The 24,611-nt window shown below is 37.5% G+C and overlaps 1 protein-coding gene across 4 annotated transcripts in view; it reads left to right on the plus strand.

Annotated features, from left to right (window-relative positions):
- Window positions 1-24,611, plus strand: part of tsnare1 (T-SNARE Domain Containing 1) — a 201,243-nt gene that overhangs the window by 46,254 nt on the left and 130,378 nt on the right. For all 4 annotated transcript variants that reach the window (XR_005130068.1, XM_017706803.2, XM_017706806.2 and 1 more), the window contains exons 3-4: window positions 14,492-14,569; window positions 15,397-15,466. Coding sequence is in view for 3 of the 4 variants with exons in the window: in XM_017706803.2 (XP_017562292.1) it covers window positions 14,492-14,569; window positions 15,397-15,466 (148 nt within the window). In the remaining variant the exon portion in view is untranslated. The remainder of the gene's footprint in view (window positions 1-14,491; window positions 14,570-15,396; window positions 15,467-24,611) is intronic.

The following is a 24,611-nucleotide window of genomic DNA, read 5'->3' on the forward strand; positions in this document are numbered from 1 at the left end:
ATGTCTAAGATTAATCAGTGCAACTCCTGCTTCTTATGCAGGGCTGTTCTTTGTAGAGTCATATATTTGTTTGCATGCTTCTTCAGTTTGTAGCCTTTCTCTCAAACACAGACTTGAGGTAATAGAAAGATTATAGATTAGAAAAAGAAACTCGTACTCATTATTATAGAAGGGGAGCTCCCTATAGCAAATCTCCATTGCATCATAACTGAGGCATTTTATAAATTGGACTATGTGCTGTTAAGTTGGGCATGTGTGATGTAGCAGATGCAAATTGATTGCCAAGTAGATTGTGGGTCGTGTCATCCATTGAGTTTGGTAATGTCAGACTCTTTTAAGGCCCAGTGGTTCACACACACATTAATTATAGTAAATTATATTGGACACCATGCAGCTGTATTTTGTCCCATTTAAAAATGATCCAGTAAAATATTTGAAATTTTTTGAATAATCGCTTGCACACAGTGTCACTGACGCAAATCATCACTCTTTTTGTTCCACGACCTAAATCTTCACTTTAGCCAAGTCCGTGAGGTGTTTCACATCTGAAAGCTCTGATGAGGTGGGATATCCATTTATCGAAACATAGTGCTCCCTCTAGGTTTCTTTCATTAGGGACCACTAGTTGTTGCATTCTGTGTTGCATTCTTTTCTTATTCTAATACAAACGTATTTATTCCAAATTGTTATGTCAGTATAACAGATTTAGTGAACAGTAGTCTTTGAAATATTTACTTGAATTTAAGAACTTCTTAATAGTTGGTGTCTCCCCCTTTCCATCAGAGAGTCTTCTGACCTGACTTTAACATGGTCAGGGTCACAAATGTGCTTAAATTTGAGTAGTGACCTAGAAATGTTCTGTTTCAAGAATTGTTTCTTTGTTTTAATTAAAACATTATTGTTTAAATGAAAAAACAAAACCAAACAAACTGTGGTCTCTGATGATGGGATAACTTTGGAAAAGTTTGATTTTCAAACTCTTCTAGTGGCACAATATGCTATTCTTCCATAACCCTCTCAGGTTGCTGTATCATGTTTGTTTGTTTTGTTTGTTTATTTATTTATTTTATTTGCATATATAAGCATGTCAAACGAAGTTAGACCCATTTAAATAGGACTGCAAATGAACTGAGCGCAGGCCACCTATTGAGGTGGTCTCAGTAGTTTGTCTATGGTTCTTTTGTGCTCCATTTGTTTCGTACATTGTGACAACAGAACAACCCCAGTCCGCTTTGCGTTTTGATTTAGGGTTAAAGAAAAAGTCCTTTTGTTCGTACACAACCACAAGCCATGAGAGGCCAAGTGTTAGAATGATTTACCTTAAAGGGAGATGGCATGACATGAAATGGATTTAGACCCTCTGCCTGTGATAAAATCCCAAACAAACAGTTTACACTGTGACATAATACATGTTTAAATGATAAAATTCATATGATAAGATAAAGTGTAAAATAAGTCATTTAGCTCAAGGATGATCTCACGAACAACAGTGAATATTGAATGGCTTTTAATTATGCAAGCATATCTTTACCATAATTAAAATGAAAATGTTATATATAAAATGTGTATTTGTGTGTCTACATTTAAATTTTCTTGTCAGAATGAAAGAGCTCAGAATGAAAATTCTAATTCATTATTGACCTTTTATTTACATCAAGATTTAGATGCTGAATGAGTAGCTTTATTTAAATTAAAGTGCATTTTCCAAACTGCATGTTTATGCTCAATGTGTTTATCCAGTAATTGAGTCAAAGTCATCATTAGTGTGATTTTAAATTGCATAGAGAACACCAAGCTACAAAGAGGACAAAAAAATTAAATATTCTCACCTACTATGCTCATTCTGTGTCAAAAATGCCTTTAAATATGCTTTAAAATGCAGATTGCATTTTCATTTTCAGCGTCAACCCAACCTGCAATCATCCCATCAGGGCAGGGCCAACAGCACAGCCGACCATATGCAATAAGCTGTGGCCGATAGGGATTAATTCAGCATCAAGGACATTTTTGTGTATTACATAGTGAACATCAGATGTGGATATATGGCTGTATTCCACTTTATCTGTTACCAAAAATGTACTCATAAAATGATTTAGTAGTAATCGCAGACGTGTGTACATGTAGACGTGTAAATTACACAGCCACCTTGTCGTAGTGGCTGAGTTGAGTGTCATATTTCAACCAAAATCAGCTCTGTGGTCGCTAATGTTCTGCTGGTTCAGGAGATCGAACCGGCTCTTCTGGTCACAAGGCTGGTTCCCTAACCTCCAGCCCATGACTGCCCCCATAACGGTGCTGCTGTAACATTTGGGCATGTTGAGGCACCAGTATATAACTGTTGCACTGTTTAAGGTGGGTTGAAAAATGCAAAAAACAAATTAGTGAGAATCCAAGTTCAGCTTCAGTTTATTAACCAGATGATAAACCAGGGAATTTGGTCACATGTTCGATTAAACACCATATCAATGGGTCGTGTATGAAGACATTAAGCAGCACAAGTGGCTAAAGGTCTCTTCTTTACCTCATCTGCTAATGTAAGAGTAGCTATAATCTTTTTCGACTGTCGTATTTTTAGATAAAGACTTTTCTGCTGAGCATGCTGTTGGCCCCGCCCTGATAGGATGATTGACAGGTTGAGAAGACCATGAAAATGAAAATGCAGTCTGGTCAAGTATATTTTCAAATGCGTTTTGACATGAATGAGTGCAATAAGTGAAAATATGTAATTGCAAAGAGAAATGGTGCCGTTTCCTATTTACATTAGAACTCTTTCTAGCTTGGTGCTTTCTTTGATAATGCAATTAAAATGCATTATAAGAGCGAAAATGCAGATTAGATAAATTATATAAACATACGAATACATTGCCATTTTAATTCTGATATTGATATGCTTACATATTTGATAGCTTGGTATGATTGGAGTATTTTCCCAAGGGTCTGAATATGGCTTAACTAGTCATATCTATTATATCATGAACTTGAACTTTGATAACATGACTTATAATTAAATGTAACCCATGTGGGGGGTTTAAAGGAGATTGGAAAGCCTGCTGAATGAAAGCCTCTACTGTCATCTCATCTTGAATCATTCAGACCTGCTTTGTTTCTCTTTGTGATTTGTCAAGTTTTCAGCCGTTTTTTTTTTTTTTTTTTTTGATGACCTGCCGTTGCCATCATTTTTCATGGCCACAATTCAAGATGGCCAGAGCAAGAGCCACTCAGAGCTCCAGCCTAGATTTCGCAGTCTTTGCAACGCACATTGTGATTTTCAACTGACTTGCAAAATGATTGAAGCTTGGTAAAAACATGTGCATTTCACTTTCCTAACCATTGTGTTTGTTTTCACATGCCAGAGAACAGAATCACCTAGAACTCCAGCCCATGTCCTCTAAATTCTTTCTCCCTTTACAGTTTCAAATTCACTCCACAACCATAGTCAATCTATTGAAGGCAGGATCCACACTTTCAAAAATGAACTTGTACCAGAGTGATGGAAAGCGGAAAATGAAAAAACAACTAATCATTATTCAAAGCATACCTCCTTATCTGGTCACATGGGCATGCATGACTGCCAGTGAGACTGACTCAATTTGCTTTATAGCTAATGTGACTATCAGCGGCAGGAAGAACTCTGAAATGAACAGAAGCAACCTGACTGCTTAGATCCAACTAAATGTCATAAAAAAGACTAATTTGAGGACTCTTCACCTTGCAGCAGGACAGTGATCTCAAATTTACTTCTAGGTTTTCTGGAACAAAAAGTGGCAAAACAAGTCCCTAATGTGGACATGTGGACATCACTGTGCATGCATTTGAGTTACTGAAGACAAAGAGAATAGAGATGCATAAGACACTGCATTTCTTGCATTACAGGCCTGAAGAACTTATTTTTGGTGATGCCGTTGGTTTGCAGCTTTCAAGCAATGTTCTAAACTCGATTTTTATTCTGTAAAGATATATTTAAGATTTGAAGATGTTGCTTTGTTGTGAATTTTCATGTACTTTTTTTCAAATATTGCAAAAGCAGTAGGCTAGAGAAAATGTTGCTACTCTGAAACAGTGTCTACCAAAAGTTGATCTGGTTTGAGCCTTAAGAATTCTGATTCCGGTCTTTAAGATGCCATTTTATGAGGTTGTGTTATGTCTAACTCTGGGCAATCTTATATAAATAAATATCTGAACATTTAATTGTACCCTCTGAAAGGACACTTGCAATGGAAATAACCTTATATATAGTTGTTTGATAGAAATTTATGGATAACTTAAAATAGATTTTTAGACTTGGGATTACTAGGGGTCACTATGTATGTCCAATCTGACAGATTTTGATATTCAAGCATGCGTAACTAATAAGATAACACTAGAGCTAACCAGTACAGAATGTTTTCTCTTTAATAGCTGATGTGCCAATGTGCTGCTTTGCTGAGATAACATTATGAACAGAGTAATATGTTTATAGCCGCACTACCTTTGCCTTTTCTGTCCTGTTCTTAACATTGTGTCCTTGGCAACATGCTCATGCTAAGGCACTGGTGTTTCATACTATTGAAGTATAACATAATTAATAGTAAGTATTAGCAAAACTGTCACACTACAGTTAATCTGTTAATGCTTACCTGAGTTGTTGGCCTATTTTCTCTTTGACTTTCCATGATGCAAAATAATGGAAATCCAAATAGCCATTTCAGTATTTGAATAGTGGCACCTGCATTGATTAATCTCAGTACTCAAGTACTCATGCACATCTCTACCCGTTACCCTTTTCAGTTTAATGCTAGAGCTTTAACAGTCCTACCACACATTTTAGGTTGATTACAAATCGTGAAGATGAACTAAACTGAAGTTGGACCACATAAATCCTTCCTGAAAAGCTGTATTTGAAATTTGGTTCCTTACTGTGTTCTGCACAGAAGACTACAAAAGATTAGAGAAGCTCGTCCAGAATCCCCCAGAGGAGGTGTGTGTGTGTGTGTGTGTGTGTGTGTGCATGCGCGTGTGTGCATGAGTGTGTGCGTGTGTGCACAAAGATAGAGGGCTGTCTGCACAGCTGGACTCGTCAACACACTGTAGACAAAGGCAGATTCCTATGTTCTAGATTTAATTGAAGCAGCCAATTACAGTCATATGCACAAGTTTGAAAGCCCAGTCTAATTATCATCACATTTTTGATTTTCTTAGTGAAAATAAGTTAACAGATTCTCTATAGAAAATTAGCTTTATTTGCTATTAGTTTAACAGTTTATTTATTCAGTTATTTTTATCCAGTATATTAAATTCAGCAAGTAATAACAGAAATCACCAAACATTAAAACACGTCCAGGGGCACCCAAACGTTTGCATACCACTGTACATTGCATATGCTAAAGTTTACATGCATAAATACTGTTTGTTGGGTAGGGGAGGGCTCTGATATTATCACTTATTTAGTGCCTCTAAGTGGCTGAACAAAACTAACCATAGTGGAATAGCCACAACACTGCCCTAAACAGAGCTTTGCTCTAGTTGCATTGACAGTGATAGATAGCCAAAGCTAGCTAACTATCACTTTCTCCACAACAGTTAATTAGTTAGTTATAACACTAATAGTTCTGGCTCTGTGTGACTGATTGGTTGAGCCGTATCGGAAGCCATTGTGAAATACCTGATATATGATATAAATGACAGCACACATTGACTGAACTCTGTATTGTGGGGGTTCACATTGTGCACATTTTTACAGATCAGGGAGCTTTTTTCCAATTGTTTTCACTGGTACAGACAGGTTTTGTATGCACCCTGTGTGGGTGTCTTTTGTGTGGAGCGCTCCAAACAACTTGATTTGACCAGAGATTAGCTTGAACCGATCATGTATCGTACGTCATAAGCAGTTTTTCTGTGCTGACCGATAAGATCAAAAGGAAGGTGGTCTTCAGTGACTGGAATCTTGAATTCCGGTCACTGAGGACAGTTGTATTGACTGAGGACAGGCATCTTAATGTCTCAGGTTATTAAAGACCGTTTGACTGTTGTGACGCACAGCGACTACAGCCCACTGAGAACAACTTTCACAAATGAAATTAGTTTTTAACATTGATGATTTTTATCATTATGTCTGGGATGATAAACGTGGAAAATGTGGAAAAAGTTAATAATTCTAAATAACATTTATTATTTAAAGCCATATATTTCTTGATTACTCAGCATATCTAGGACAGTTTGCATTTTTGACATGGACTTCTCACATTGAGTTTTGCCGCAAAAAAAATAAGAACTTGCAAATATACACATTAACCCTTGAAATCTCAGACTTATTACATACTAAGGCTTAGTATTCAGTGCAAACTGGTTGAACTATTCTTAGGTTATAGAAGTGTGTAATAAAACTTTGGCCCACTGACCCTGCCCATTTTCAGGAGCTAAAGGGGAATTCTACTGATTTTTCAAAATTACAATGCCTGATCAAATGGCTAAGATGTAGGAAATAGTCATTCAGAGTGGTTTTGATGTTCATTCTAGGGAAATTTGTCTAAAAGTCTGAAAGGTTAAATGCTTCTAAAAGCTTTTTTTCCAAGCTTTTTTTCCCACAGAGGATAGGTACATGAAGGGGACAAAATAGTCCCAGAAGAAAACTTTTCTCCCCAGATTTACCAATTTTTTTACCATCATTAACATTACATATACAAACTCAGAAGACATGTGTAGGTTTTCTTAGTAAATGAATTGGCTGTATTTGTGTTGTAGACATAACTCCTGGTTCCTATCGCCACCACTGTAAACAAATTTCACAGACCACTTTGAATAACTGTTTAAATTTCAACAATTGAATTATGGTTTAAAAAAAATGAAGTGAAATTCCCCTTTAATAATTTGCTGTCGTTCACTTCAAAGCTCATGGGAGCTTCTGTAGTTTGTGTTCAATGATCTGTACTGAACCAGAGCCCCAAACTTGCCCACAGGCACAGAAAGGCAATAGAGCCTTGATCAGCTTCATAGAGCTCCTGTGAGAGTTAATGTCGAAGTGGGCTGGTATCTGTCTTTTGTGTCACATTGGCTAAAATAATAATAACTTTGATAGCTTGATAACTTGATAGATATAGTTCTCTCATGCCCAGAGTGTTGAATATCACAAGCACTTTGCGCTTTATGTGAGGTCTTCAGTGCGTTAAACGTCACATCTGCTGTTATTATCTAGATGAATAGATAGATAGATACTTTAATGATCCCGAAGGAAATTTAGCCTGTAGGAACTGACTCAGTGTGACTCAATATGTAGTCCTTGTGAGGACTAAACATAAGCTTAAAACGAAGAATGAAGAATTCTGCTTCTGATGCTGTTTGATGGTCATGTGGTGTAGGTAAATAATTCATGCTCACTGCTGTAGGTAAATAAATGGATCAGAACTGGAGTTTTAGATCTTGGATTGGTGGGCATGCATAGAATTATTATAATTATTGATGAATCGATATTTGGTGCCAGCTCTAAGTATTATATCGGATTTGCCACTTCAGATTTATATCAGTATGGAAATTGACGATTCCTCCTCTGTAGTCACTCATCCACCATGCAGGAAAGCTGGTTTTGACTGCTTTTGAACGCTCAGAGCTGTACAGCACTCGACACGAACATTACCACACTCTGAGTAGACATCTCAGTCTGGCATTCTCTCAAATCACTTATTTACTTGTCCGGTGTTTCCCACACATACACTATAATTAGACTGTTTCAAAAAATGTTGAGCATTTTCATCAATCCGTTTCAGAAAAACACTGAGCCTCATTCACCAAGTTTCTTCTTAAATTTGTTCCTGAGAAAGTTGCCAAGAAATGGTCTACATCAGATTCATGATGGGTTCTTTGCAGAATTGTTCACTTCTCTGTGCTCTTGAGTGTGTGTAGACTCTGTTTTGTCCTAAGAACAAATCCCAAGTAACAGAAATATTTGTGCAAGAATCCTTCCGAGGAGCAGGAGAGACTTGTAGCACAGAGAAGCGCTTTGCAGTCATTAAGCTAGCTTAAACCTCAGTGAAATACAGTCTGAAGTAATGGCTGTATCTCAGAGAAGTCCATTTTAGTCTTTTCAGCACGTATGGTTTCATAAAACATGTCACTTTTTTGTAATTCTCTTGTCGGATTATCTGAAAACCAGCTGGAAAGTTATTGAAAGCCTCACACCAGAATCTGCAATACAGTTCAATCAAACTGGCAGGGCCATAGTAACAATGATGAGAAATGGATTGAGGGAAATTTTCATTTATTTGGGAAAGAATGGGTTTAGGAAGGAATTATGTGTTTAGGGGCTGAGATGATAAACAAAGAAGTTCTCCTAAATAGGGTCTACAATCTAGACTGTAATGTGACCTACTAGAGCAACCAAGGCTCAGAAATAGTTATCTTTTACAGTACTTACAAAGATCCCAGGTTGAAACTGAGGCACGGAGCAGGTCAGGTTTGTATGTAACCGAAATACCTACATAGTCTTATAAATCTTGAAATACTCAAATATCTTCTTCTTCTTCTTTCAGCTGCTCCCTTTAGGGGTCGCCACAGCGGATCATCTGCCTCCATCTTGCCCTATCCACTGCCTCCTCTACTTTCACACCAACCATCTCCATGTCCACCCTAACTACATCCATAAACCTTCTCTGAGGTCTACCTCTTCTCCTTCTACCCCGCAGCTCCATCTCCAACATTCTTTGCCCAATATATCCACTATAATGTAATACTCAAATATAAAAAAGTGTTATCATGAATTTTGCTATCTATTTGCTTTAGAGTCAGTGTCTCCCCCTGCCTCTTTGCTCCCTGCCTTGTTGCTCTTCAAGGTACAAACAATGTAAATGTTCCCTCAAAGGTACAACGGTGGTTTTAAGGTCCAATTTTGCAGCTTAAGTAAGTTTCTCCCCAGGGTGTGTGGAGTCAATACAGCCTAGAAAATATAATTTCAATGAATTAATGTACAATTATGTTTCCTGACTAACGGTACTGAGATGAGATCCTTGAAGGTACAGCCCCAGTGACAGTTTCATACCTTTACTTCTGAGAGTGTAGTACATTGTCCCTTAATTGTGCATCAAAGTTTAGATTATGATTCACAGCAAAGATGAAACTAGCTCTGAGTTCTTAAGCATCTTTAAATATTAAAAAAAGTCACTATAGCAGCACTGTACATTTCCGGGGTTCTCTCGGAAGCAATTCTTTTTAATGCCATTTGTTTCTACAGTGAGTCATCATGGCTTTGGAAGCAGCAGCTGAGCTGTTTTTTGCTGAGACTGAACTGAGTGTCATACAGTAATGCTGAAACTCATAGAAAGACATAGTCTGCCCTAAGCCTAAAAACCCATCGCTCCATGAGCTCAGCTCCCCTCAAAAATTTTTTAAAAATCCCTTTTTACTCCAGTCCTGCAGCACTCAGGCAGTACTCTGACTCGCTTCTAGATGAGTTTGCCATTTTTCATCTGTGAGAGAGGCAGGCAGATGCTGACCTCATGTATAATGAGTGGGGAGCTTTTGATTAAGTCATTTTCTAGTTTGAGAGTATAATTGAACTCCTGCAGAATCTGCATTTACAGTATCGATGAACAAGTCATGGAGGGCAAATGTTAATTTGTCCCCAGCAGTCCAACAATTCAGCCTCATTTCTCTTCTTTCCGATCAGAGGGAAATAAAGAAGCACACACACATTACCATTAATGTATTCAGTATCAGTGGATTGAGCTGAAGTATGTAGAAAATTTCTACTTGCACCTAAGATTCACTCACCTTCGGCAATCCGACATAGACAGTTGTACAGGTAACAGGAACAAGAAGCATAGACACTATAGGAGTGATCATGTGTCTCTGCGGATGCTTGTGTTTGTTTGATGTGTGTGTGTCACAGCCTGCTCGTAATTAAACAGGGAACTGAGCTGAGTCCAGGTGCCGTGATGATAAAAGCGTTAAAGGGGATCCCACTGAGCATCTGCCCTGTTCTCTGCAGGAGGTCTTTTATGCAAGCCACAGACATCTCAGCCAGCCAAACTTACAGCCCACCAGCATGTGATCTGTGCCATACACGCACACTCACACAGCCTCTGTACTTCATGCAAGCCAAGTGCGCTGTTTGTGCGTAATCAGAATTCAGAATGGCATGAATATAGAGCATCCATCTATCATAATGATGGAGTGGAGCAGAGAAAAGGAGGGGAAGGACAGGTGTAGGGAGACCTGGAGGCCAGCAGAGATAACAGGGAAGGCTCAAAAGGTTTCTTCCCTGAAAAACGATCCATTCACAATTCTAACCACCTTCATGAAACTCACTTTAGGGTGTACAGTTGGAATATGGGACCAGTCTCAGCCTAATTTCTCATGTGAAAGGCTTGTGTGCAGAAGGAACCTCATATTTAGGTAAATAGCCTATATAGTGATTGCACATAATGTCTGGTACACACCCTGAATGCTAGATGTTGGCACTTTCCAGGTATTTACAGCAGATTTTTCACTCTTTAGTCCCTAAACTAGGGGTCAGCAACATGTGGCTGTGTTACTGTTTTTGGTAAAATAATCTAAATAATCCGCCTTTGCAGTAAAATAAAACTATTTGCTGATCATTATAACACAGTTTATCAATAAATGCTGGAGTTAATGCATAAGTGCCAATTTAACAGCCTTTAACCATAAAGACTGGCCATAGCAACACAGACAACAATCTTGCCCACCTAGTAGCTAACAAAAATGCAGAGAATCATAAGATTTAAGATGGACATTGATAATTTAGAGATGAACAGACAGACTTTTTTGCATTTATATTCACTCCAGCTGGTTTCCTGACATGTTTAATCTGTAACAAGAAACTGTCTCACACTACAAAGTTGCGAAGTTGAAGTCAGATTGTCATTTACCAGCTTCTTGTTCAAATTTTCCAGTGTGGGAATATTCAAACAAGATGCTGGCAAATAATAGAGGTAGGCAAAGGTTGGTGGTAGGTGTCTTGCCCAAGGACTCTTATTGGTATAGTATAGGTTGGTTGTCCAGGTAGAGAATCGAACTCCAGTTTACAACAGAGAATAGAAATGTTACCCACTTCGCTATACCAACCACTTGCTGACCCCTGCCCTATACATATTCAACTTCCAGAGAATGCACCAAGTATTGCTTATACTTCATAGTTACCTTTTAAGTTCTGAATAGTAATTGCTAACACCAACTGCTGCTGTATATTCCTGGTACACATTATTTTTAATGACTATGTGCCTCTAGTCTAATATTGTGTACTTACATTTAAGGTTGACATTAAATTTTAGCTGTAAATTAATAATAACATTGTTGTGGCCAAAGTTTTCCCATGAGTACGTTTCATTTGAAAGATACTCTAACCCCGGCCCCTCATCCAGTAGAAGAATAAATATATTTTTATACTTTATGTAACTTATTATATTTTTATGTTTTGTAACAGTTTTGATAACCACATATTGAGTAATGTTTTAAAAACATCATTTGATAGCCACCTACATTTTTTCTTCATTTGTGTATTACTATATCAGTATTGGCTGTAACATTACATGCTAACAACATTTAGTGTTAATATGTCTTGGTGACTTTATGTTCACCCGGAAGAGAGAAAACTTACCCAAGTTGTGTTTCTGTCAGCCAGTTGACTTCAGAGAGTTAACTTTGGTATGAGAACTTCCAACTGACAGGCACAGCTTGAGCCCAAACAAACAAACATTCCTCTGTGCTGCTTTGTTATAGCATGAAGTTAGAAGTTACAACTTTTTGGGTTGTTTCTAAGACCAATGATTTACTTATTTATTTATTTATTTATTTATTTGTGATAATGCATCTCCATTTTGTTTGTTGCAACATAAAAAATGATTGTGAAATGTAATGACTGCAAACTGATTTCCCTGAACTCATTGAACTCAACAGTGGTTTCACTGAACTCATGCAGTTATTTATTTCATAAGGTCTACAGTATAAGTTGAGGTCTACTGGACCATAGTGTAAAACAACGTGCTACCGTATTTTCCAAAGACCATACCACACAGCGTCTTATCAAATGTGCTGACCCAAAAGCTTGACTAAATCGCAAATGCTTTTATTCCATTTTTAGATTTAAAATGTTACAGATTCCTAAATCTGGTACTCATGAAAAAGCTATTGTTGATTTGGGTATGTTCCTCTGAACCAGAACAAAGGCTGAAGTATATAGGCCTGCGCAAATCCTAGATCTGTTTCGTCTTTCCCTTTGCCCCAGTGTGCGTAATGTCTACAGCCTATGGCCTGCAGTGCTCTCCAGTGGAAAACAGCTCTTGCTATTTTCACAGTTTTCATGTGAGAATGCATTAGCTGGAGTGTCATGGAAAAACAGCCTGTCAATTACAGTCATTTTGGAGGCAGAGAGAGACAAAAGCCTGTAAGGATTCTCAACATGTGTGAATGTGTATGTGCGTCTGTGTGTCAGTGGGACAGAGTTAAGAGGCCCAGGTCGTGAAGTGGTACTAGGTAATGGCGTGCTGTGATTACTTTGTCCTTTCTGTGCATGTGTCGTGTGTGTTTGATGAAGTAATGGCTTTGCCCACACGGCCCATTTGGGTGGCTCACGACTCAGTCTGTTTACGCAGAACTGGTGCCCAGGAAACTGGCATCTATCTGCCTCTATCTGTTTCATTTGGCTTCTTCAGAGAAGTGAAGAGAACAATAGAATGGCTCACTATCATGTCGGCTCAAATCACATGGAATAATGGAGTCATGACAAACAGTCCACACTGTCTGTGTTATAGCAAGCTTTTGTTAATTTGCTATCAGTGTTTGAGCTGTCAGAGCAAAACCTCATCCAAAAAAGTAGCTTTTATACATTCTTGAAGTGGCACTTTGGGCAACATGAAAAACGTAACCATTGTTTCATTTATTGCAAACATCCCCATCCACCTATTATTGCTGTGCTGCAGCAGCCTTCAGAGTGAGAATATTCAGTTAAAAGACCAGGAGGACCATCATCTGATGAAGGTGCATGAAAACTTAAACAATACTTTGGGCTGACTGTTTGAAATGCTCCACCCTCCCAAGAATCCAGATAGGTATTGTTACTGCTAATAGGCTGAATATTATATCTACATTTATTAGCCTTTACATCTGTGGATTTTATGATTGCTGTGGGGGATTCCTAATAGTACGGGCGGCACGGTGGCATGGTGGGTAGCGCTGTCGCCTCACAGCAAGGAGGGCCTGGGTTCGATTCCCCGGCCGGGCGGCCAGGGTCCTCTCTGTGTGGAGTTTGCATGTTCTCCCCGCGTCTGCGTGTGTTTCCTCCGGGTTCTCCGGTTTCCTCCCACAGTCCAAAGACATGCAGTCAGGCCAATTGGACGTGCTAAATTGCCCCTAGGTGTGAGTGTGTGAGTGACTGTCTGTGTCTGTTTGTCTGCCCTGCGATGGACTGGCGACCTGTCCAGGGTGTATCCTGCCTTTCGCCCGAAGACTGCTGGGATAGGCTCCAGCATCCCCCCGCGACCCTGACGGAGAAGCGGCTTAGAAAATGGATGGATGGATGGATGGATTCCTAATAGTTGTATATGTATTTAAGTAATGCCTGCTGGGTATTGGAGTGTGAGAACACTGATGGATGAAACACAGAAAGAATATACATGTGCGCATATTGACGAACTGATGAGGCTGAGGGATACAAAGCTGTGCTGCAGTATTTTACATGACATCACAAGTAACATATTAAAAACTAGTTTTAGGCTAGAAAGATTTCTACTCATTAAATTTACCATTATATGTTCATCCTATGTAAAGGACAGCAGACCTTTTCAAATGATACAACTAAAAAGGAGCATGTATCCTACTTTTTATCTTTGTATCTTTCATAAGATTTGTGTGGTTTTATGTACCAAAAAGTCATCATTCATTTTTGCATCATCATTTTCCCACCTCCTTTTATCACCTCTGAATTAAACAGGCTAGTTTTGTTAGTGTGCCTTTAAGACTGATATATGTAAATTGCATTTATTCTGATTGGCTGCTCTGCATTGTGCCTAATTCAAAAAAGTAATCTGGGCTTCTGATAACTCCAGTGTGAAGGCTGGGTTGGGTGGGGCTAAACTGCTGTAGGTTGAACAGGCAGATATGTGTAAATGGGTTGTTTTCTGTGGCCTCACTAAAAATGGGCTGTTGTTCCGAATTAGTTTTTCTATACAGACTGTGTGGAGTAGAGAGTGAATGGCACATTTTGAAAACACTAACAACACTAACAGTGTCTATGTTCTGTATCCAACTTTTTTATTTCCAAAAAGTGAGAAAGATTTGGTTTATGGGCTCCTTAATAAATGGATAATGCTGGTTAGAACTGCAGTAAGGAATGCACACTCCCATTGAAAATATTACCATATGCTCATTAATATTTGGTAATATATGGCCAACTTTCTTGCAATACATTTGATTGTCAAATGAGCTGTTGCACTACATTAATGCGTAATCTGTGTATTTCTGTGAAACTGGAAATTAGGAAGGTTTGAGCCATGCTTTATTTTTGCAGCTACTCAAGTCAGCCCCTCAGAGTTGCAAGATGTGTTCCAGGAAACCTCTTCCAACATCTTCCAGATTAATGCCAATGGTGAGTGGACAAAGCTGAAGGCTTGAAGAGCCTCGCACACATTAATTATGTATTTTCTCTTTCCATGTAATTTACTTCTTGGATTTGTAGTTCATATAGGCAGTTAATGGGGAACAAAGCTGGTCATGTTTTTGGTGTGAATTTAATGAAATTGTCAGTGTTGGACAAATTTCTTAAAAAGTGTAGTAAGTTCAGCTGCCAGTTGAAACTATTTCATGATTGATTTTGTCTCTGAGGCTAATTAAAATTGTAATAACCTGCCAGTTCAACAATTTTTTTTTTAATGTTGTACAGTGCACATAAGCATACGTTTGCTTACCCTGTAGCAGGGGAACAGTGCTGCTCTTTTATCCCCATCTAAATGGATTAGTATTTGATGAGGCTTCTCAGTTTTCATGTATGATCTGTTGGCTTTAGTCTCTGTCTTTACCATTCTAGTGCTATGAGGTTACCCAAAGTTATGTATGTAGCCATACTGGAGAACTTTTAGTCTACTCCTTTCTGATTTTTGAATGCATCATACCAAAGATATATATGTGTACATGCATATCCATGTATATGATGGACGAAGTAGCTTCACTACTGAAAAGCTACGATACCACCATGCTACTGGGGTGTAGATAAACTAAAGCTTTGCTTCTTGTATTGATGCTATTGCCCAACATTAGAAACATTAGAAATTTGACTGATTATAATAATAATAATAATAATAATAATAATAATAATAATAATAATTATTATTATTATTATTATTATTATTATTATTATTATTATTATTATTATTATTATTAAATGTTCTCAGAGTTCTTTGTTCATTTTCTTTGCAGTGGTAACTTTAGAGAAGAGCCTTCAGTCATTGGGAACTTCCAGAGATACAGCCGAGCTACGGCAGAGCCTGTAAGTGTTCAAGCTGTTACTCACATGTTACTATGTAATACATAATGAAATTTATTTGCATAGAATGCTGTACATCACTTTGGGTAACTAACAAAGGGAAACACTATTGGCATATACTGTGTTCTACTGACACTGGCTGTGAATAAAGTAGGCATACAGTATAAGTTGTATCACCAGTTGAAAAGCCGTCCTGTCTATTTTTATCCATGTTGTGTTATGTATTATGTATTATCCCAGCCAGGCATCATTTAACCTGCCTATATCTGTTCATGATGACTAGCTCAGTACATGCACATAACATGCCTTATATCATATGGCTGTCACTATCAGTTACAGCAGTTGAACAGTTGACTGATTATTTTGACAATCTAGTAATCAAGTTAAAAAAAATATATTAACAATACAGATTTATCTGAACAGTAGTGAATCATGCTTAGTCTTGCTGGCATGTGGCATGTCCATATGGTTCTTGCTATAAGAGACACCACTGGGTGGTTTTATAACATGCGTTGTCACCATGCAAACCGCCAGCTAATCATTGCCAAATTGCTAAATTTGTATTGATGAGTATTTGAGTTTAATCGAGCAAATGTGACAGTGTAGCACACTGAGGCCTGCATAGGTTTAAAAAGGAACACTTAACCTGACCTCAGGCTGGGACTTTGAGGCTGACCGGTGCTGATAAATTGGAAAACAGAATCCGACCAAGACCTGGAACAGCTACAGCCACACTCTGCTTGTAGCTGAAGAGACTACATGCCAGTTCTACAGCATCATTGAAATACTATGGCAAACTCTACATTGTACATAACCAGGGTGCTTCTTATCTGATGTAGTGTTTCCACAACAAGGACGTCCCTGAATGATTTGGAATCTTGAACAGTTTTGTAGTCCCTGTATTTTTATTTCTTCTGCGGCAAACAGTTAGCAAGACAGTTAGCTTGGCTTTGTTGTACATATTATACTAGACCACCCTGTTCGGTTGGGATTAGTTTTACATTGGACATGTGTGATGTCATTTTTGCCTGTGTTTTACAGTGGTATATTGCAAATCCATAAATTCAGTCATTTTCACTACATGCTACTTGCTGGAGTGTCAGTAGAAATTCCATCGGCTATGAAATGAACCGTACAAATAACTCCATGTTATATTAATCCTTCGCGAATTGACACTTGTCATATTTTTTCTTAAGTATGGAAGCACTTGAAGACGTTTTTAGGCTCTCTGTGCCTCTAAGACATTATGTATTGTCCTACTTTAAGCATACATTAAAACCTGTATAATGACAAAAAAATTGACTTTATGTAGGAGTGATGACTGTTGTCTGTGTCTTCCCAAGATAATGACAATGCTAATGTCACATTTCATTCATTTAAGACAGCTAAGTAGAATTCTCGAATTTTTGTCAGTTTCATATTTTTATACAGTTATTTTTATAGTTATTTTTATTCAGTTATTTTTATACGCAAGGGTTGTGATGAGCAATTGATTAAACCTGTTTATCTGCATTGGGAGCAACAATGGTTGAAAATGAGAAGAGTCTAAGGCCCTGCACCCATGATGACAAATGATCTGCATAAACAGATAATTTGGCAACTTTTCCAGATGGAGAACTTTTGTCATTTATTTCTTCCAGCATAGCATAAGGGGCTTGTTTTTCGAATGAAAACAGTATAGGTTCTAATTTTAATATTATAACAATGTTTACAGCTGCAGTAGATTATTTTGGTGCTTTGTTTTGCTATTGAGTGGGTCTATAGTCTTAATCAGATGTTGAAGAACATAGCTACGGTAGAAACAAGTGAAATGTATGAGTACATTTAACAAATATTGTTTGAAAAACAGTGACAGTAGTGACGTGAATCACATTTTAGAACATGTATAATGACGGGGGAAAAAATGATTTTATGCAGCAGTGATGACTGTTGGCTGAGAATTCCCAAGCTAAAGACAGTCTTGCCCTGTGTGCATTAGTCATAAACATGACAGGCATGAGGTAACAAAGTATTATCTCATCTACCCATTGAAAACTAATTACACTGGTGACATTTGGCAGATGCTCTTTTCCAGAGTGAATTAAAGTTCCATCGTTTTGTTCAGGTAGGTGAAGGTATTGTTAGGAGTCTTGCCCAAGGACTGTTATTGTAGGGTGCTTACATAGGTCGGGGATCAAACCCCAGTCTGCAGCATAGAAGGCAGAAGTTTTACCTATTGCACTATACCAAAACTAATCCTGTCTAAATAAAAAACAATTTGTTCAAATGTTGCCTGAAACCTGATATTTCATCAGGTCCTGTTGTGCTTTGGCCATGTAGCAGCCATCTACTCTTCAGAAGCTAGTTGTCAGTGCAGGTAGAAGTTCTTAAACCTTCTCCTAAAGTCAAAGATCCTCATGTAGAAAATGACTCAAATAAAAGTAACAAAATAGTACTCAAGAGAACATAGAAAGGGCTTGGTGTTAAATTTACCAATAGCTGTTAACTGTAACACACTTATGCATCACTGTCCTACAGCTCTTTTGTTACTCTAGTGTTAATTCTATAATGCTATCAACCTTCCATGGACTACTTAAAATGAAGACGCTGGCATGCACCTCTCTATTTTTAAGAAGGTTAAAACCTTTCACATTTCATGCACCTATTCCTCCAGATTCCATCTCAGACTTCATCAAATAATTCTTTTTGGCTTTGAACAGTTACTGACTCAAATCATTTCAAATAAAACAGAATCTCTGTTGAATGAAAGCAGCAGCCACTGACTCACTTTGTGTAGAAAACGGGTTGTTTTATTCATACAATTCTTCTGGCTGGATGATCTTTTTCAATAACCAAATAATTACCAAAGCTTCTGAGTAATCAGCTGCAGCTCATGAGCCTCCCTTTTTTTACACTTTTAAACCTGATGTTTTAGCTTGCCTGTTTTGTTTGTGTTGTATTTGTGCTCTAGCCGTGTGATACAGTGTGATTAAATGAGAGGAAGTGTGCAGAGGCTCACCTACTCATCTGTTACCTTTAATTTTGACTTTTTTCTGTCAGTTGCGTATTTTTTTCTCTGTTTTATTTAAGCCCACATGTTACAGTGAGGGCAATTGATCCAACGTGTTGATGTCTATTTGCAGCAGTGGGTGACAGTGAGGAGAGTCTAATGCCCTGCAGCCCTGCAAGGACCATACACCACAAATGACCTGCATTAACAGAACATTTGTCTTGCTCATATCTTTTCCAGACGGAGAAATGTTATTGTTTATAGCTTCCAGTATGGTAAATAGGCTTTGTTTTTTTGCTTCAAAAACATTATCATTTACAAGTTTAGTTAATGTAACAATATTCAAGACTGCAGGTAATTATTATGACACTTGTCCATATGCTCAGTCTAGGCTGGTGAGATATTGTGTGATATTCCTTTCAGTTTATGTCTAGTCTTCAAGTGCATTCTGTTTTAAAAAGAAACACCAGCAGTGGTTGCTTATTAACTATTTCAAAATCAGGACATAATGTAGAGAATAGCTCAAAAACAGCTTCTTTACAAATCCTGAAGTCTTGAGTAGACTGATACATCAATGTGACGATCAGTTATTAATCTGTGTTACTGAGCTCTGCTAAAGCCTGAGTAGACTGATAAATCAATGTGATCAGTTATTAATCTCAGTGTTACTGAGCTCTGCTAAAGCCTGAGTAGACTGATAAACCAATGTGATCAGTTATTAATCTGTGTTACTAAACTCTGCTAAAGCCTGAGTAGACTGATAAACCAATGTGATGATCAGTTATAAATCTCAGTGTCACTGAGCTCTGCTAAAGCCTAAGTAGACTGATAAACCAATGTGATGATCAGTTATAAATCTCAGTGTCGCTGAGCTCTGCTAAAGCCTAAGTAGACTGATAAATCAATGTGATGATCAGTTATAAATCTCAGTGTCGCTGAGCTCTGCTAAAGCCTAAGTAGACTGATAAACCAATGTGATGATCAGTTATAAATCTCAGTGTTACTGAGCTCTGCTAAAGCCTAAGTAGACTGATAAACCAATGTGATGATCAGTTATAAATCTCAGTGTCACTGAGCTCTGCTAAAGCCTAAGTAGACTGATAAACCAGTGTGATGATCAGTTATAAATCTCAGTGTCACTGAGCTCTGCTAAAGCCTAAGTAGACTGATAAACCAGTGTGATGATCAGTTATAAATCTCAGTGTCGCTGAGCTCTGCTAAAGCCTAAGTAGACTGATAAATCAATGTGATGATCAGTTATAAATCTCAGTGTCGCTGAGCTCTGCTAAAGCCTAAGTAGACTGATAAATCAATGTGATGATCAGTTATAAATCTCAGTGTCACTGAGCTCTGCTAAAGCCTAAGTAGACTGATAAACCAATGTGATGATCAGTTATAAATCTCAGTGTCACTGAGCTCTGCTAAAGCCTAAGTAGACTGATAAACCAGTGTGATGATCAGTTATAAATCTCAGTGTCACTGAGCTCTGCTAAAGCCTAAGTAGACTGATAAACCAGTGTGATGATCAGTTATAAATCTCAGTGTCGCTGAGCTCTGCTAAAGCCTAAGTAGACTGATAAATCAATGTGATGATCAGTTATAAATCTCAGTGTCGCTGAGCTCTGCTAAAGCCTAAGTAGACTGATAAATCAATGTGATGATCAGTTATTAATCTCAGTGTCACTGAGCTCTGCTAAAGCCTGAGTAGACTGATAAATCAATGTAATCAATTATTAATCTCAGTGTTACTGAGCTTTGCTAACACCTGAGGAGACTGATAGATCAATGAGATCAGTTATTAATCTGTGTTTCTAAGCTCTGCTAAAGCCTGAGTAGACTGATAAATTAGTGGTCAGTTATTGACCTCATTGTTACTAAACTCTTTTGAAGGATGATTGGACTGAACTTGGATATGGTCTTGGATATGGTTTCATATGATGAAATTGGATTGGTCTTCTCAGTAGTAGAAATGTTCATGAGCGGTCAGATTAGTGTTGTACTTCACTTGTGCAGGTGATTTATGGCAAGTTACATACAAGTAATTAACTGAAAATCACATAGTAACTCCACTTTGTGAAAATTGCAAGCTTCTGTAATCGGGATATGGCGAATTGTTTGCTTGTTTCATGAGACAGCAGTGGGATTATGGGAGCATACGTGGACTAAAGCAGGCAATGAGAGTCAAAATAAACTTCATTTAACCAAGTTATTTTTTTCAAGAAACATATTATCAGAAGAATTACGTGAAGAAAACTGCTAATAACTGCTAAGAAAACTGCTAGTAACCGATGTGAATTAAATAAAATGACAATGGCAGTTTTTTTCTTATTTGCCTTGCCAATATGTATTCTGAATGTATTCTTAATGTATTTTGAATACATTACTTTTTAATGTATTTGAATGCATTACTGAATACATCAGAATTCACCATCGCTATGTTTTTCAAAGTGTTCTGCCCAACACTGTTTGCATAGTGTCCAGTACTTATTTATTATTTATTAAGTCAAAATCCTATACAGAGAATACACTTCTGTACATTTTGATGCACAGTTACTGTTTATTGCTGAATTTAATATGCTGGGGAAATAATAACACAAAATTAGATCTGTGCAAAACTGTTGGCACGTTTTATATTTCATGTTTTACTTTTTGCAATATTGCAAAACAAGCATGCAGTTTGACCAGGGGAGTTTATACTTTTACATATCGTGGCTACCGTTTTTCGGTTTTTGACATAATTTGTAAATGCCTATTGCCCTTTACATGGTTTGTAAATTTCATGATGAATGGACGAAGAGAAACAGCATAAAACTACTTGGAAAAAAGTCTGGTTCCTTTGACTTCCATTAAAAGTAAAGTAGGTTTTTTCCTTCTCCTGTAAAGTTAACTTTTTTGAGATACAAGGTTTTGTTCGGGCAGCAGCAATATGCTCTTTTAGGGCATCATTTAGTCCCCAGATTCTCCACTTCTGTCATAATGTGCAGGCAGACATGAGCAAGGCCATTAATGCTTATTCTCCCTGTTTTATCTCCTCCTTCCCAGCACACATCGATTACTCTTTTTCAGTCAAGCTGTCAGCAACTCCAAAATTCATTGCTTGTCACAAAATGGTCAATCTGAAATGATTGCATCTGTGTAAATTGCATTACGCTCACTGTGTCCACTGGCGTGTCATCAATTCTATCAGCCTTTTTTATGATGGCTTTCGAAATCTACTGACGTTCATGCACTGTCAAATTGCATGTCTTTTTCCTCTCCGGGCTCATCAATACCGAAACTCAATACAGATCTGTGGAACAAAAGTCTTGCCATTACTGAATGCGCAGATAGCGAGCATCTGTTTGCAGCTGCTCCATCTGCTGTTTTGTAGGTGTGACTGCACACAGCATGGATAAATACTTGCAATGTTTTTACTGCATATGTTATACTGTTTCTGTTAAATATGCAATCAAATACAGTTTTAGCATAGGACTGACTTTCCTTTAACCTAAAGCAGTTCTTTACTGCTTTCACCTGCTGCAGATGTGTTTTTCCTGGTCACTGTGGAGCTTCTTAAGCTGGAGACACTTTCACATAGATGCTAAACTGTGTTTCAGCATGCAAAAAAAGGAAAGACACGAATGCCCTCGATGTAATCCGATAATAATTCACCCTAAAAAGAAGCTTGATCTGAAAGCACACTTTCATTAAAAACGTACAAGCTAGTCTTCCTTATAATTAGCCTTCAACTTTTCATGGTCTACCTTAAATGTTTCTTTCTAATTGGCTTGCTGGGATCTGTCTTTAAATTTAGAGGCATTTGCGTTTTGTACACCAAAGACAGTCCGAATTCATTTTACATGAGCTTTGAATTAAAGTGGCTGTTTTTGTTACTTTGCATTTAAAATTGTTCTATGTAAATAACCTCCATTCTGATTGGCTGAAATGTATTGTGGTCTCATTTAAAATGTCTTCCAGGTTCAAAGAACTCAAATAACTTCAGGGTGAATTGGCAGGGCTAACCTGCTTAGGATGAAAAAGTGGACACATGTGAATGTAAATTTGTTGGTTTTTTTGTATCATCACAAAAGCAATATGTTCAAAATGGACCACAGTGATGGGGAATATTTTGAAACTTTACCAAACTCAAAAAGTCTCTAATGGTCCTCAGACCTCATATCCCTAAATGGATTAGAGTCTATAGCGTATAATACATCTATAAGGGTCTGATGGTGCTTCTCTAATGTCCTTTTCTGTGGAGGATAATGGTTATTATGCTGTTCAGTGCCCAAGATTATTGCAGTCAGTACATTTTGTAGTAATATTCAGGAGAATTCCCTCCAGTATCCACATACAGGATTGTCAAATACTAAAATATGTAATATTAAATTAAAATCAGTAGTGTGGAATAGTGTTTTAATAGTGTTTGAATAGCATTAACAATAGTTATTGACAAAATAGCTCATCTATAACAAATATACTTTTGCTGTTATGGCAGTAAAACTAATCCATTTACAGGAAAAGTGACTGACTATAGAGTCTTATCTGAAGCCTGATGCCACTTTTGCCTGATGTCTTACATCTTTTTGAGTCATAAGGCTCAAGTCCAAGTGAAAGTCCAGCTCAGTGCTGTTCAAGTCAACCCCCTGTTTTAAAGCCTTTTTTAATAAGCCCTTGTCCACCTGACCTCATAATTTTCCCTCAGGGGTTATACATGACTGCTGATACCACTTGCTTTTCCTCTGCATCCTGGCTTATATGTGTGTGTATGTGTGTGTGTATATATATATATATATATATATATATATATATATATATATATATATATATATATATATAGTCATTTCAACACATTCCTGCTCCAGGTTTGTAGCCCGACAAAGCAATTACTAGTTATCTACATTATACTCAAACTTCTTAAAAACATTAAACATTAATATCCTGTCAAGTGTAGAAAAACAGAATAGTGCTGTCAGCAAAATGACAACTTCCCTCAACAAATATGACATCAAGTAGCATACAAGCTTTTCCTGCAAACAGGCGAGAGTCAAACTTAATAATATAAGTTATTGTTCCGAATGATATTATTATTACCAGTAGCAGCAACACACAGTGTTTAGTACTGGCATGTTGTCAGCAGAAATATATATAAATGGAAAAAGGGCTTACCCTCTACGCAACTTTCCGAATAGGCTGTTTACATAAGCATTAGTGTAGGCTGTTTAGAATCAGGTCTTTTTGCGCATAAAGAAATTGTTTTTCAGAGTCTAGACATATAGTGGAATTTCCATAGCCATATTAATATTAGCTGTGAGCCTAAATCCTCCGTCAGCTGCTAATATGCAGTGCTGCAAAGACAGATAAATCACAGACGTTAAGAAAAGACTTTCATTAGTTTAGTGCCAAATTGGGTAGCAACAAAACTAGACTATGAAGACAAGCAGGTCCATTCGATTTAAAGCAATGCAGAGTTTGTTAACCTCCACTTTACTGTCTTGAAAGATTTGTCAGGGTTTGATGGCAGCATTGGGCAGTGTTAATGACAGTAACAGAGGTGGAGGATGCGGCAAAATATATCAGGATACTTCAAGACATTTTCACGATGCTCACTACACATCACAATATTTAGTTTCTCTAAGGTTTCATAAGTTGAAACAAACCTAAAAGAACCAGTAGTCCCACACTTAAAGCTGCACTGTGTAAGATTTAAAGCCTGAAATAGTACTTTAAAAAGTACTCTTTGCAAGAGTTTTTCAGACCATGTCATATGTTTGTCTGCATTAGCATAACATGCACAGATATGATGACAATAGTAGATATATCACTTACATTTTCAGAAGACACCACTTTTTGACTGTTTTGACCGAGTTCTCTTAGAAAACTCTTTCAGTGCGCTCGCAATCAGATTCATCTGCTTGGGGAAGGGGTCTGAAGCACAACTGATGTGTTCTACTGCATGATGATTCACATTTCCACCAGAGAGGTCTCCAAATGCCCCAAACTTACATAGTGTAGCTTTCATTTAATATACTTCCATATTGTTACTATGAGAACAAAACCCCATATCTTCACAATGGCAACTTCACAGCAAACAGCATTCTTAACTTGTAATGAAAGATAATGGAACAAAAAAATGACAAATACAAGATACAAGGTTTTTTGCATAGCGACAAAGATGTA

This window comes from Pygocentrus nattereri, chromosome 3 (assembly GCF_015220715.1).
Source record: "Pygocentrus nattereri isolate fPygNat1 chromosome 3, fPygNat1.pri, whole genome shotgun sequence".
NCBI lineage: Eukaryota > Metazoa > Chordata > Actinopteri > Characiformes > Serrasalmidae > Pygocentrus > Pygocentrus nattereri.